Below are 13,713 nucleotides of genomic sequence, written 5' to 3' on the forward strand. Positions count from 1 at the left end.
GGCATTTTACGACACGCGCAACAAGCAACTCGCCTCGCGAGTAGTTGCCAATGCGAATCCGAGTCAGAGACAAAACGCGGCGGACAGCTCGAAAGAACGGCCGAGGGATAAAATCCGACATGACGCGCTTCTGTTTACGCCGGGCTGCATATGCAAAGCGTTTCCATCCGCTTCGTACAGGGTGTTTCATAAGCGTCAGCATGTGGTGTCACGCTGTTTTTCGCGAGAGTGGAGGAAACGAGTGAAATGTATCGTTCGACACATGTCGTTAGGCATTGGAGGCTATACATTTTTGTCGCGCTTTCAATTCTAAACTTTGCTGTCTGATGCACGTGTAACATTGGTGTTGAGCATGATTCTCTCGTCATGTGAATCTTTCGAGATTCTAGTACAGCAGCGAAAGCATCCTTCAGTAGCTGTAAAATATTTGTCTAAATTATCTGTAATCAATCTTTATATAATTTTAATAAAAATCGACTTTAATTATATTTTAAATTAACATAATTAAACATTAGAGACTAGAAAAGCCAGATTGCGTCGCTATCTTACATTATATAAACATATTTAACATTTTTTTTAATTTTGAAAGAACCTATATCGGAGAATTCTCGGTTCGTTTAACTCACGAGAGGATAGCAGTAGCGATGGACTTTAATTTATTTTATTGTGGCATAAAATCCTGCAAAATGCATGCCGTCCCTTACGAGCTGACCTCGTCCACCTCGTGGCGCCTCGTCGTTAGTCCTGCGATATCCTCGCATACCATGCAAAAGATATTTCTGCTGCGAGGGATGTTATTTAAGAACGCGAGAGAAAATTCTCCGATTTATCCAAAGATATTTTTGTACCGCGTTTTAAAACGAGCTAATTTATGAAGTTGTTCAAGGAATATCGCAGTAGAGACTAGAAAGTAAAATTACGAAGTTTTACATTAATGTTTCCTATTTTATGTGCAATTTGGCGAGAATCAGGCTCCATTAAATATGAAATTAATATTTGGTGTATACAATATCGCGAGAAAGTCAATAATTATACCCTTACGTAGAGTTTAACGACTTCTCTAAAGTTTTTTTTTTTAATCTCTATCGAAGCAAGTTTCGAGACGAAATAATTTATTGTTGCGTTCACGAAATTGTTCTCCTCTCAAAATGCGAAGCGACGCGAAACTTTACAAATAAATCGAGCATTAATATTTTCTATTTTACGCGCGCCTTGCAAGTGGCAAAGTTTGTAGTAACTCAGGCTTCGTTGGATTTGTACTTTCATATTTGCGATTCTTAGCAGTAACGCTTCTTTCATTCCGCTTTGAGGTTTGCAAATGGCTGGGGCCAAGAAATCCGCGCAGTGTATCTTGTATAAATTCAAACTGTATAACGCATTGGCTGTAATTCCTAATATCAACAGAACTTTGGGCTACAGTATGCCGAGGGGAACTACTGCGCAACGATGCTCAGAGATTTCCATTATGCAAACGTTCTCTAAAAAGGAAACTTCGTGTCCGATCAGCATAAACAGATATATCCGGGGTGACATTATATTTATTTCTAATTCACCACTGGCATTTACGTATATCCGATATACGTATAATGATATCGAATCGGGCTTATAAATTTTAACGTTTTAAATAATAATATAATGTTGAATAAATTTCTCTCTTATTTTATATATTTTTAGCACATATTATAACATTATTTAATTCCTCTGCATAATTTGCCTAATTCTGGTAACAAATATTAACTATGTTACCAAGATTGAATTTTTACTTTCGATTGACTGTTTCCGCAGATTCTCATCGGATTTCAGAGCTGTTTGACTTTTCAAATGTAAATTACATGGGCTACATGGCGCATATAGATTTTACTGTTCCCGAATCTCGAGAGAAACTTTCATTTGCAAATCTTCCACAATGAGCCGCAACGCGGGTTATTTTAGAACTCGATTTGCAAAAACAATCAGTCGCAATCGCCTTAAGTAAATAAAAGCTCCGTGGAAATGCTTTCAATGTAAAAATACTGATTCATTCATTCTCGCTGTGCAAAATAAAAAAAAAACCTCGTCACGCGTATCGTCACGTAAAGTTCAAACCTCGGGTTTCTTCTCCAATCACGGCGCTCTTGTGCTCGCCCGCGGTCGTCGTCGATTCAACGCGGTTGTTGAAAATAATTGACCCCTGCTCGCATTTCGAGCGCATTCGTCGCGTAAAGTGAGCGAGCGGCCCCGTGTTTAAAACCGGGGGCTTCGCTGCGGGTATATTCTTCGAAAAGCGCTGGTGAAACGCCGCGCCGCGACGCGACGCGACGCGACGCGCTGGCCGCTCATTCTGCCGCGTATTGTTACCACACAATACACGGTGTATTTCCACCGGGGTGTCTCCACCGCCCTCCGCGCCACAGCTCCGCTGTCCGGCTGCTGCATTGTCGGCACCGCGTTGCATCGAACGCAATTTTACAGCGTCACGGAGCGAAATGTTTGTTTTAACGCGACCCAGCAGCCATGACGCAACGTTTCCCCTCCATTCGCATTCCTCGCTCGAAACGCATTTTCGCGGCGAAACGACGTTTTTATTCCCCCCCCCCCCCCCACGTATTTCGCGAGCACGTCTCGCGCATCCCGATTATGCCCTTGGCTTTGCACCACCGTGAAAGGCGTGCACGTTTTACACATGCTAATAACTAAGAGTACGTATATTCGCCGAACAAGAGAGTTCAGTGAACTCGAAAGTTTGTCTTTTGGATAAATTGAGACTCGATTGGAACGTATATCGATGATTAAAATTCAATCGATGTTCAGAATAGCGTGGTCTAATATCAGTTCTACTTTGCTATCGATTTATTAAATTGATATTTATTAATATTAGTATTGATATTTATTGATATTAGTTATTAAAGGATTATTTATCGGTTTTAATATTTAATACCTTTTACGTAATAACGATACAATCAACGCTAATGCGCATTTATCTTTACAACTTTGAGTGATCACTTTGCTTTCATTTGTTTCATCGCGATATATTCATTACGGTATCGCGCGAATTGTTCGGCGGAAAAATTATCGGGGTTGGAAACACGCAAAGCGATAAGGCAACGCCCACAGGAAACGGGTATTCGCGCCGCGAAAATATCCGTGCAAATATATACTCGGCATCGTTCTTTTTCGTTTCTTAACGAGAACGAACGCAACAGCGACTACGCCGACGATTCTGGGATGCGTTTACGCGGTAGCTGTGTTTAAAATGCCGTGACATCATAAAAATACGCCGTGACAGTGCCGTGACAGAGGGTACGGCACAGTAATGAGTTTAGTTCGCGACGACTTTTAATACGCGAGGTTTTCTGAGTGCGCGCGATCCGGTCATAGAAGTCATAATAGCCGTAATAACCTGCGCCACTTTATTATTCGGCACGCATAAATGCAATCTAAAGCAGTCGGATATAAAGGGTATTCTTAAATTTACGCATCTCGTAACGCGGGCATATTTAAAGTAAAATTCCAACACCCATTTGGCATAAAAATTCGTTCCAGATAGCTCGAAGCTTTATCCACGGGGGAGACCTCAGTTTTCGGTCATTCAATTTGTTCGTTAAGCTATCGAAATTTCGATATTCTTTCTCGAGAAGTGTTCTCGAGTGTTTCATATATTACGACTGTGAGATTCGCTCTAAAGCGAGTCCGCAAACGCAAGGAAACGGATGGGGAAAAGCCCTCCGAGGTACCACCGACAGGATATATTTGTATCCTGCGGGGCGGCAGGAAATTATTCCGTGGGGAACAATGGGAGCAGTGGTCTCGATGGCGGAATTAATTATAGTGTAGGACTTAATGAACGCTTATTATCGCTCTCTTTTTGTAACGAGGTTATCTCGCGACGAGATAATGCGAAAACGCCGTCGCGACAGGAAGGAAGTCGCGAAAGCGTGCGATATTATTCTCGAATATGAATTACGATAACAATTTCTTTGCGAAACCTACCGAGTATGATACGGTACATTCCAATTCGAAAAGAAATTCTTCCGTCATTTCGAAGGTTTCTCCGCAGGTGAGATGTTGGTGGATCTTTTAGTAGCACATTTAATATTTTGCTAAATTAATGAATTATATAGACCATAATTCATGTAATAGTTAATGAAAAATATGTAATAAATAAGACAGAAATCTATGGGGAGAAAAATTATAAATTCGTAGTAACGCATTTATGTTGGGAAGTACTTTTTGATTGTCGCTCTCTTCATTGATATCTCGATGTATATGCTCATTATTGTATTAATTAGAAGCTTTCCTGGGGTCATCCATCTCGCAACAAACACGCTTCCTGAACGCGCAGAGTAGCTTCGATCTCGCGACGGGGAGTCTGTTCATTTCCTGGTTATTGTTTAATGAACGTGTACTCCGTGGAAATTAATGCGATTTCAGCGCATTGTGCTCGGGAAATTAACGCGATTGTAGATAATACGTATCCCACCATAACGCGCGCATAGGATTACCTGTTTGTTTCTTTCTGTACTTCCGTCGTTCGTTTGTTATGCACATTCATATAATCTGCATTTGATAAATTATTTTAAGCTTCAACTATTCTATGCTAAAGCTTGTTTCGCAAAATACGCAAATCCGTGTCACCCGCGCATTAAGAACAGTGAGAGGACAAACATTTGCAGTTGTTCCAGCGCTGCAGGTAGACGCAGAATAAACTGCATCAGCAGTCTGCGTCTGCGTCACATACAAATACGAATCCTTGATGTGACGCAAATAACAATTTTATGCAAGCATCTTGGTTCAGCGCTATTATATTTTTAATTACATAGATCTTTTTTACACGCGTTGATAATATAATAATTTGTTGTGCAGGAAAGAAATTATGCTTTATCAACAGCATTAGGTCTAATTGGAAATAATCTTGTTAATTCAATGACAGTATTAATGAAATAAATATTTGTTTCATTAAAACAATGTTATTAAATTAACAAGATTATTCCTAATTAGACTGATGTTATTTATACAACATTTTTTTCCGTGTATAAAATGAATACAAATATAAAACTGTTGTATAACTATAGTTTTGATAGCTAAATTGAGGAAATTTAATCGTAAACATTTTTCATTCATCTTTGTTCAAACAACTCATAGGTAAAAAGGAAATACGCAAGTTGGAAAGATTTTGTCTTAAAGTGTAACAAGCAAGGAAAATCAAAATTTTCAGTCATATGCATAGCAAATTTTGGCATCGTGCATCAGACATTGATTGCGCAAATGTCAATCTTCGGATTATTAATGTAGAGCTCTAACTGAGCAAATAGCTACTCCTAATTATTACGTTCTAACTATCAATATCAATGATGACGGCTTTCGACAAGATGTATACGTGATGTACAGTCGTGTCTTTGATTGGATAGATATCCATGTAGACAGCTTGGATGGGCAGCCCGTCTGTGAGCTAGATAGACAGATGGTTCATCTAGAATAACTGTTGATTAGGCGGCGGATGGGTAGGTATCTGGTTAATACCGGACAGCGCTCGATAATACATGCCGCTGTTTGCTTATGCAGTAATACTATTTGCTACAAGACGTCTTCGGAATCGACACGGAAAACATAATTTGAGATTAAGATTCTAAAATTTCACGGTCTTATATTTGCTTCTAATATTTTTAAATCAGGTTCTCTTAAAACATCTCTATGTTAAAAACTAAGAAAATTAACATTGCAACTATAAAATTTACTTGAAACTTTTTATAATTATTTATTATTAAAATAATAACAGAATAATTTAAAGTGTTTTATCGATAGAAAAAAGTACTGTTAAAAGAAAAATTTATAGAAATATTTTATACCTGTACAAAATTGATGTTAAAAAAGCATTAAAAGGACTAGAAATTTTAGGTACGAATTCTTTTCAAGCTATAATAAAACGAGAAGAAATTTGCTCTCAAAAATAACCTACGATTATTACATATATAAAACTAGAAGTTTATCTTGAATAATAAAAAAGAAATATTTTCTTAAAATTATACCGAATCGGTCTTGGATCGCTATATTGTTGGAGATGATTTATTTGTCGACTCCGGCTTACATGCCATTTGCAGACAATTCTCTATGTCTTAGTCTGATAGTTTACCAGCTTGCTTATCCAGGAACGACAAGTGTACCTTGCTAATTAGCCAGTAGTAAACCAGTGACGTGCGGTGCTGCCTTCAGTATATTCACGAGCGCGGATCTACCTCGATAGCGCGCACTTTCGGAATGCCCTTTCGTCATAATTAGCCGTAACAGTCGGTGGTGGTGAGCCACAGGTAGCGGTCTCTCGAGAATGGGAGACGTGAAGTACCTTCGTGCCGTTGTTTCGGTCGAATGAGGCCCGTCCGCCGTGGTGATTGACGGCGACATCCACGTCGCGGCCCTTGGGACATGCCACTCGAATTACCCCCGTTGTCGACCCGCTTATTGGCAGAAGAATAATGACAGACGTCGTCTGTCGCTTTCGAATCTTTTTCAGCCCTGATTCGACGTGTTACAATTGTAACATGACAACTTTGTCGAATGTGTTAAAGTTTTATAAGGGGCTTTAACAGGTCTTGTGAAAGACTTCTGAATGGGTTCATAAACTTTTCTGTTTGATAACTAATTAAGCAGGAAAATATTTAACTTTATTTTAAGATGATCTCAATGTCTGTAATTAAGAAGATTAGGCAATTTCGAAGCATTTTGCATGCTGTTGAATAATTTAAAATGGCTTATATGCATATCAGTAATTCGAAATATTTGAAATTTAATACGTTTCCTAGAATTTTATGATATTTAAACTTCGGGAAATAGTATTGATTAAAATTTGATTTTGTCTATTAATTTTATATGATACTATATTGGTTTCACTTTACAACACATTATTAATTTTTTATTACGTATAATATCTGCTTTTTTTATTCTTGCATACGTTTCATATATTTTGCCAATTACGTTTGCTATAATTCAACAGTATTTTGTTATCAGATTTTAGTTAATTAAATCTTAAATAATCTACAATTTTAACGCAGCATCACACATTATTCTGTTATATTCTTCTAATCATAATTCCATTTTATCTGCAGGCAAACCTAGACCGTCAGTCTCGTGGTATCTGGAATCGCAGAACATCCATGCGTCTACCGAGGTTCGAGAGACGCAAGGGCCAGGCGGCGAGACCAACGTCGTAACCATCAGCAACGTGACTGTGAAAGCTCTCACGAGGAGGCATCATCACGCCAAGCTGTCCTGCCGAGCGAATAACACTCAATTAGCGCCGCCACCCACCACCACCGTCGTCATAGAGCTTAACAGTGAGTGCGCTCATTCCAATTAACGTTAATTGCGCGCGACGCGGCACGATACCGCGTCAACCTTTTACTCTTCTCTGAAATAAATTTTTCGCGAGAAATGCAGGCCTAATCAGACCTACAGACGTTGCTTCTTTATTTTCATGAGAAAACGCAAACAAACGTGAATAAAATAGTAAATTAGTTAAAGTAAAAACAAATATTATTATACGGCCGTCTATGATGATGCTTTTTCCACTCCGTATCTCCATAAAAATATCCGAACTTCCGTATCAAAGCTTCGTTCGATCGCAGTTTACACGGTGCAAGAGAAAACTGCGGTTTTCGCGCGTCAGAGATTCTTTATTCGCTTGTAAAACGAATCACTTGCTCGCACGCCCCGGCTATTATGCAAAAAAAAGTGCCGAATATTTTCCCGAGGAATGTCTCGAATTTCCCGAATAGCCGCGGAACAAGTTACCCGCGTATAAATATGCAAAAGACCGTCAATTTCGGCGCTGCGCGATACTTTCGATTCCTATATTTCCCTCCACCTTCCTCTCTACTTTCCATGTGTATCGGTATCAATATTTTCTCGCTGCGAAAGAGGCCAGAGCGAATATTTAACCGGCGCGTGATCCGATTTGTCCGGCTGGGATCTTTTTTTTTTTTTTATTCAGTCCGAAAATGAAAGCGGACTCTCGACGAGACGAAATTGAAACATTTTTCATCGATTACAAGGGGAGGAGGGCGGCAGAGTGGGAATTTCGACGAGAAGAAGGGGACGAGGGGACGATAGCGCCGGGGTTTCGTACCCTCCCGTCGAAAAGCAATCAACCCCACGATGTCATTAATAACGCCACTTCCGGAATCGCTCCGAAACGCGACGAATCGCATGGCGCCGAGTAACATGCCCCGGCCGCGACAGCGTTCGATTAATCTCCATGAAAAACAGAGGTAGAAAGGAAATATACGTATATCCCCCTCCCCGCTCCCTCCACTTTCCTCTAACCCAGAAACAACGGTGGTGACTCGGGAAAATTGCGATTCGAGCGATTTCCTTTGGCCGCAAGTTCGACCCGGGGCGAATATAATTCGTTCGCAATTATTTCGAAGCGTGGAGGAGTCGTAATGAAAAGTTCTTTTGCCCCGCGAGATTGTAATACGTTGCTATAATTACACGTGAAAGCCGTTCGTACCTTTCGGTGAATGTGGTGAAATTGCTTTCAAGCTTTACGCTTTTATGCACCTGCGCGATTGAGCATCACATCGAGCTTTGTACTGATAACTAAAGATATTATTAATAGTATTTATCTAGATTTTTATATACGAACAAATCGAACATTATACACATTTATTACTTAATAGTATATATAAGATAGTTTTCGATATTGAAAGTTAAGAATACTGTGATAAAAAGATAATGATCTAACATCTAACCCGGTTATTGAAAAAAAAAAAAAAAAAGAAAAAAAACGATTCGAGTGTTATATTTCCATTCAACAACGCACAACGAACGTACGCGAGTATCTGATAGCGTGTACCTGGCTTATCAGATTTCACCGGACTCTGCCGCGTTTCGCAAAAATGGATTTAAAAAAAAAATCGAACGACGCACCCGAAATGAAAAATCTTTCAATTTTCTCATCGACTAATTGACCATCGACAGTTCGTCAAAGGACAACTGGAGGGTCATTTTAATTGATCGGCGCGAAATAATTGCTGTCGGATTTGACGATTGAAAATGGACGGCGGCTCAGGCACAAACAGATTGCAGCCATTCATGTATGATATCACACTCGTTTCCGAAAATTTAAAACTGCCGAGCAGACCGAATTATTCATTAGTCGCCGCTGTGCATACACGCATCGAAATAATTCGGTAATTCTTTCGCGTATTCGATGTTCCAGAAATTATTTGCTTCCATGTAATTTTGAAACGATATTTTTCTGTGACAAAGGTGAAACTGCGGCTTCGCGAAGTAATTTTAAAATTATTTAATATTTTAGATGAGCAAAATAATCCATGTGTTTTAAACTAATCTATGTGTGTAATGAGATCCTCTAGTTTGACAACTAAAATATAATTATTGTTAATATTGCAATAATGCCACGAATAATTCATGGTGCAACAATTCTTAATTATATACCAATGTAATTGATTATTTATTCTCTCTTTTCTTCGCAACCTTCACGATCGGGACAGCTGCTTTATATTTCCGTAGACATTTTTAGATTCCATGAAATATATTCTTCTTCCTTCGCGTCATTCCGATGGCAGTCGCGGAGATGGAAAATTAATATTCATAATTTTATAAGCAGCACGGTGGCTCATCGGCACGACTGAGATTCATCCGACAAGAAACTTACGCGCTAGACAAACAAGTTTAAATTAAATCGCTGGAAGCTGCCAGCTTGAGCCGGAGGATACGGGAATCCGAGGAAAAAGACTTGCCGTAAATTACCTTAAAGGCTACTTACATGTGACGTAAAAAGCTCGAGTATAAACCAGAATCGCGTAGTATCGATCGTGAATTATTTCGAACATGCTCGATTGCTTTGACTGAAAAGCAGCGGGACACTTTTATCTTCCACACAACTAGAACTATATTTTTTATCAGATATTCCGGTTTTTTTTTCTTTACTCGAAACCATTGATAATTGTTCAGAGAACGTTAATGAGGATTATTAATATGCACGTTTTAATATTGAAATTCTGTAACAAGTGGATTGATATCGATTGATCATTATTTAAAGCGTTCCAGAATTACAAGAACAAATTAGAAAGAGGTAGAACATGGTATAACTTTTCCAAATTGATTTTAAATAATCTAGTTATACACGGTTATTTCAAATAATAATAATAGAATTAAACGGACTTTTTATACCTTGGAAACCTTAGGCTGTATTTTCAATATTTGTTAGTTTTTTAATACTATTAAAATTATTACGAAATTCTATGATTTTTTTTTAATATCGCAAAGACAGCGACTATAATTTTTTTCCAATATTACGGAAGCATGACAAACTTCACGGTAGAAAATACACGTGCATTATCATTGAGAGAGATCGTTAAATGCCGTCGTAAGATCGGCGGCGTAATCGAATGTAAATATCGAACTTTGCCGCACTTCTGAAACGGTCGCAATCGACATAGCACTCGGCCCGATTCCGACGAGGGCTTCGTTTTTCTCGATCGAGGATTGTACGTTGAAATTCATCTCGCAACTTTGCAACGTCTCCGATTCCTTGCTAATTGGAAGCGCACAAGGAGTCGCTGTCTGCATAATCGCATCTGCATAAACCCCGATTCCGTTGCTTGTACGATCGCACGAAGGTGCTTCTAACGAGTCACTGGAGAATCGAGTGGAAGTCGATCGACTTGCGAAAACACGATTTCTACGACGATCGACAATGTGAGGTCGACGGCGTTCGAGTGGTAGGAAGTGGATTGCACTCGGAATCGCGCGATGTATCCCATTAATTTTTCATGCTACCGCCGGGACTGGTGTCCCGAAGTAATGTAAAGTCCATCGTATATATGTGAACGCTTCGCGGGCGGAACGCCGTAATTATTTGATAGTTCCGATAGTAATGGAAATGGCGAAATTGGAAATAGAATACGATATCGGAGATTGTTATGGCGCGCAAGCCATAGAAAACAAGGAAGCTACGCAGTTACACAAGAAACAAATCATCGGATTTTTAATGAACGTTTAAAAGCTTATTTGTACAGGAGTGTACAAAATATCTGGTACGCTGCACAATTAATGACTTTTTAGTGGCCGGTAATTTATAAGTGGTAATATATATTAATATACATATCTTTTTTCTCACAATTTTCTCACAGTCGCTTGCTTGTCTTGTTTATTTAATATCGGGTTAAATTCAGATATTTATGAGAGAAATGGTTTGATTCGATGGATTGAGACGCGCGCGCGATGGATTCTATAATTTATACAATTTTGCTTTCTAACAAGAGACGGACGATGTGCACGGCTCGAAAGAACGGAGTACTGAGTTCTTAGTAGAATTCACCGTGCTGAAGGAAAATATTGTATATTTTTCCATATAATATCTCGAAACGGCACATATACGCACACCGCTATAAATTTTTATTATTTTTAGCAGTCTTTTCTATTCGTGTCGCCGTTTATCTTGTGATGTATTTTCTTGCAGGATCAGCAAAACCTCATAGTGTTGCCGCTGATTCTCTCAGTCATCGTAGAATCGATCAGAATAAAAACGAATATGAAATGCAATGACAGAGTTATACAAAAGATCCATTTGGAAAGGATTGAAAAATTTCATAAAACCATCTGCACGAATTTAATATGTTCAGAATCCGCCATAAATGAATTCGAAAGATTCATTCAGTTTCAGATCAAAATAAGAAATAAACAATACTACAATGAAGCTTTGCATAAATCAGTATAATTGAAAGAATTGAACCGATAAATATTGCTAAGCTAATGCAATTATTGTTTATAATGCTGCTAAAAGAGAGAACGATATTATTGCCAGTAATAGCGTTGCCGTTAGTGTATTATCACGATCGTTTTAGATCGCCGTGTACTTTCTTTTACAAGGAGGCAAATCGGCAAATCGCGACAGGAACAAAGGCGAGAGACGATCGCCTCGTGAACTTGTTCAACTTTTAATGACTCATTCTGCAGAGGCGTTTGATTCCGAGCAGAACGTAGCTTGCACGAGTTCGGGAAGAATAATCAAGTTAGGTAACAAGCCGAAGAATCCCCAGCCTTCTCCCGTCGGGGACGCATTCCGCCGACACAGAAATTCCATTCGGCAAAAATCCCCTTCGTCGCTCCTCCCTCGATCGGCGTCCTTCGTTAATTAGTAAGAAAATTAATGAAGCCGCCTCCGCGAGTGCAAACTTTGCTCGCGCAAGGCTCATTAGTCTTTTATAGCTACGAGCATTAACGAAAGTAGTAGATGCACCGCTTGATAGTCAGACGATTACGTGTCTACCAGTAGTAACGACTTAACGAGTCAGATATCAAAAGAAATTTCTAATTAAAGTCGATCCTACTGATCGTCGTTGCTTCTCTCGTCTGGCCAAGCAGTAATAAAGATATTTATAAATTTACGAAGCTTTTTTACGATAGAATCATGAATAATCAAAAATGAAAAATCAAAATGATAAAAAAAGAATTAAGAAAAGGAATAATACACTAGTGCGCGCAATATTTCGATAATTTTTGACAAACCGAAAATCGATCTTTCTTTTTTCTGAAATTTTAATTGAGATGTAGTTACAGAATTGTTTAAGAGGAAAATAAAAGATACTAATAAAATTATAGGAAATTATATTTTATAATCAATTTCAAATAGGCTTTAACAAGAACTTAATTTGGACATTAAATTATGCAATGGTATCAATTCAAAAGTTGTACAAACGAGAAGATTTCAGCATTAAATGTGCTAGAAGATATCTTCCTGGTTTTTGTGTTAAGAAAATAGCATCTCGAGATGAAACAAAGCGTAAACGTAGTTCGCAATTCGACTGTCAGTTGGAGTGTTCCCTATCAGTCCAGGTCGGATCCGCGTTCATTTTACGAGCGCTATCAATCCGTCGAGCGGATGTTCCCGACGAGCTCGCGATACAAAGTAGTTTCGTAACGAAGCCCGGCGAGCTCCGGGTAGATTTTAGCGACAAAACGAGGGCGTTTGCGATCCGCGGAGTCGCAAACGACGTAACGACTCTCGAAAGTGCTCTCTCGCTGGCAGCACTGCGGAAGAAGGGTTTAGCTCACTCCGGAGACGAGTGAACTTCAGAAATGTTACTCCTGGTGCCTTGATAACTCAATCCGCGGGGAGCTAATAATTCTCCCTTCCGATGCGAATTGTTCCCTTAATATCGCGGCATAAAGTCTCTTTCCATTTAACAATATTATATTTCTGACATTATGCATCAGTCGCTAGGAAAACTTTCAAATTTTATATACGCAGAGAGTTTTTAACTATTAACTCGAGAAAATTAAATTTTAGAGTTAGCGATATCCTTGTTTGGATATTTTCAAATTATTTCTGTTTAATATAAAATTTTTATTTGCGATGTAGATAGTTAAAGCTAAAAATTAAAATATTATTTAAATTAATTTCAAAGAACCTACAATTTGCACAACATGTATTTTTTACGCTAATTTAAAGATCTCGCATGGATGTGAAAAATCGTTAATATACACATACATCTTCTTGCTTGCGAATACGTAAGAGAATTAGTACTTTGACGGTGATTTGTTTCCACGGAGGTTGGATTCTTCGCCTCCGGAATTAATTAGTTTACCCAGAGACTCCTAGCAAGTGTTATTCCGCCTGCACGCCTCATACATTTCCCTGTATTTTCCGAGTCGCGAGGACCGTACATCGTCGCCTCGTTTACAGGCTTTCGCTAAAACTGGAACGAGAAT

General features: G+C 38.9%; 1 protein-coding gene and 1 long non-coding RNA gene across 3 annotated transcripts in view; one reads left to right on the plus strand and one right to left on the minus strand.

Annotated features, from left to right (window-relative positions):
• LOC139767830 (nephrin) overlaps window positions 1-13,713 on the plus strand; it is a 192,874-nt gene that overhangs the window by 96,559 nt on the left and 82,602 nt on the right. For both annotated transcript variants that reach the window (XM_071697488.1, XM_071697489.1), the window contains one exon: window positions 7,080-7,307. In XM_071697488.1, the coding sequence (XP_071553589.1) occupies window positions 7,080-7,307 (228 nt within the window). The remainder of the gene's footprint in view (window positions 1-7,079; window positions 7,308-13,713) is intronic.
• LOC139767832 (uncharacterized) overlaps window positions 1-13,713 on the minus strand; it is a 172,503-nt gene that overhangs the window by 67,329 nt on the left and 91,461 nt on the right. The window lies entirely within an intron of this gene.

This window comes from Temnothorax nylanderi, unplaced genomic scaffold, assembly GCF_030848795.1.
Source record: "Temnothorax nylanderi isolate EJ_2023f unplaced genomic scaffold, tnyl_v1.0 TNYL_tig0012_pilon, whole genome shotgun sequence".
Classification (NCBI taxonomy): domain Eukaryota; kingdom Metazoa; phylum Arthropoda; class Insecta; order Hymenoptera; family Formicidae; genus Temnothorax; species Temnothorax nylanderi.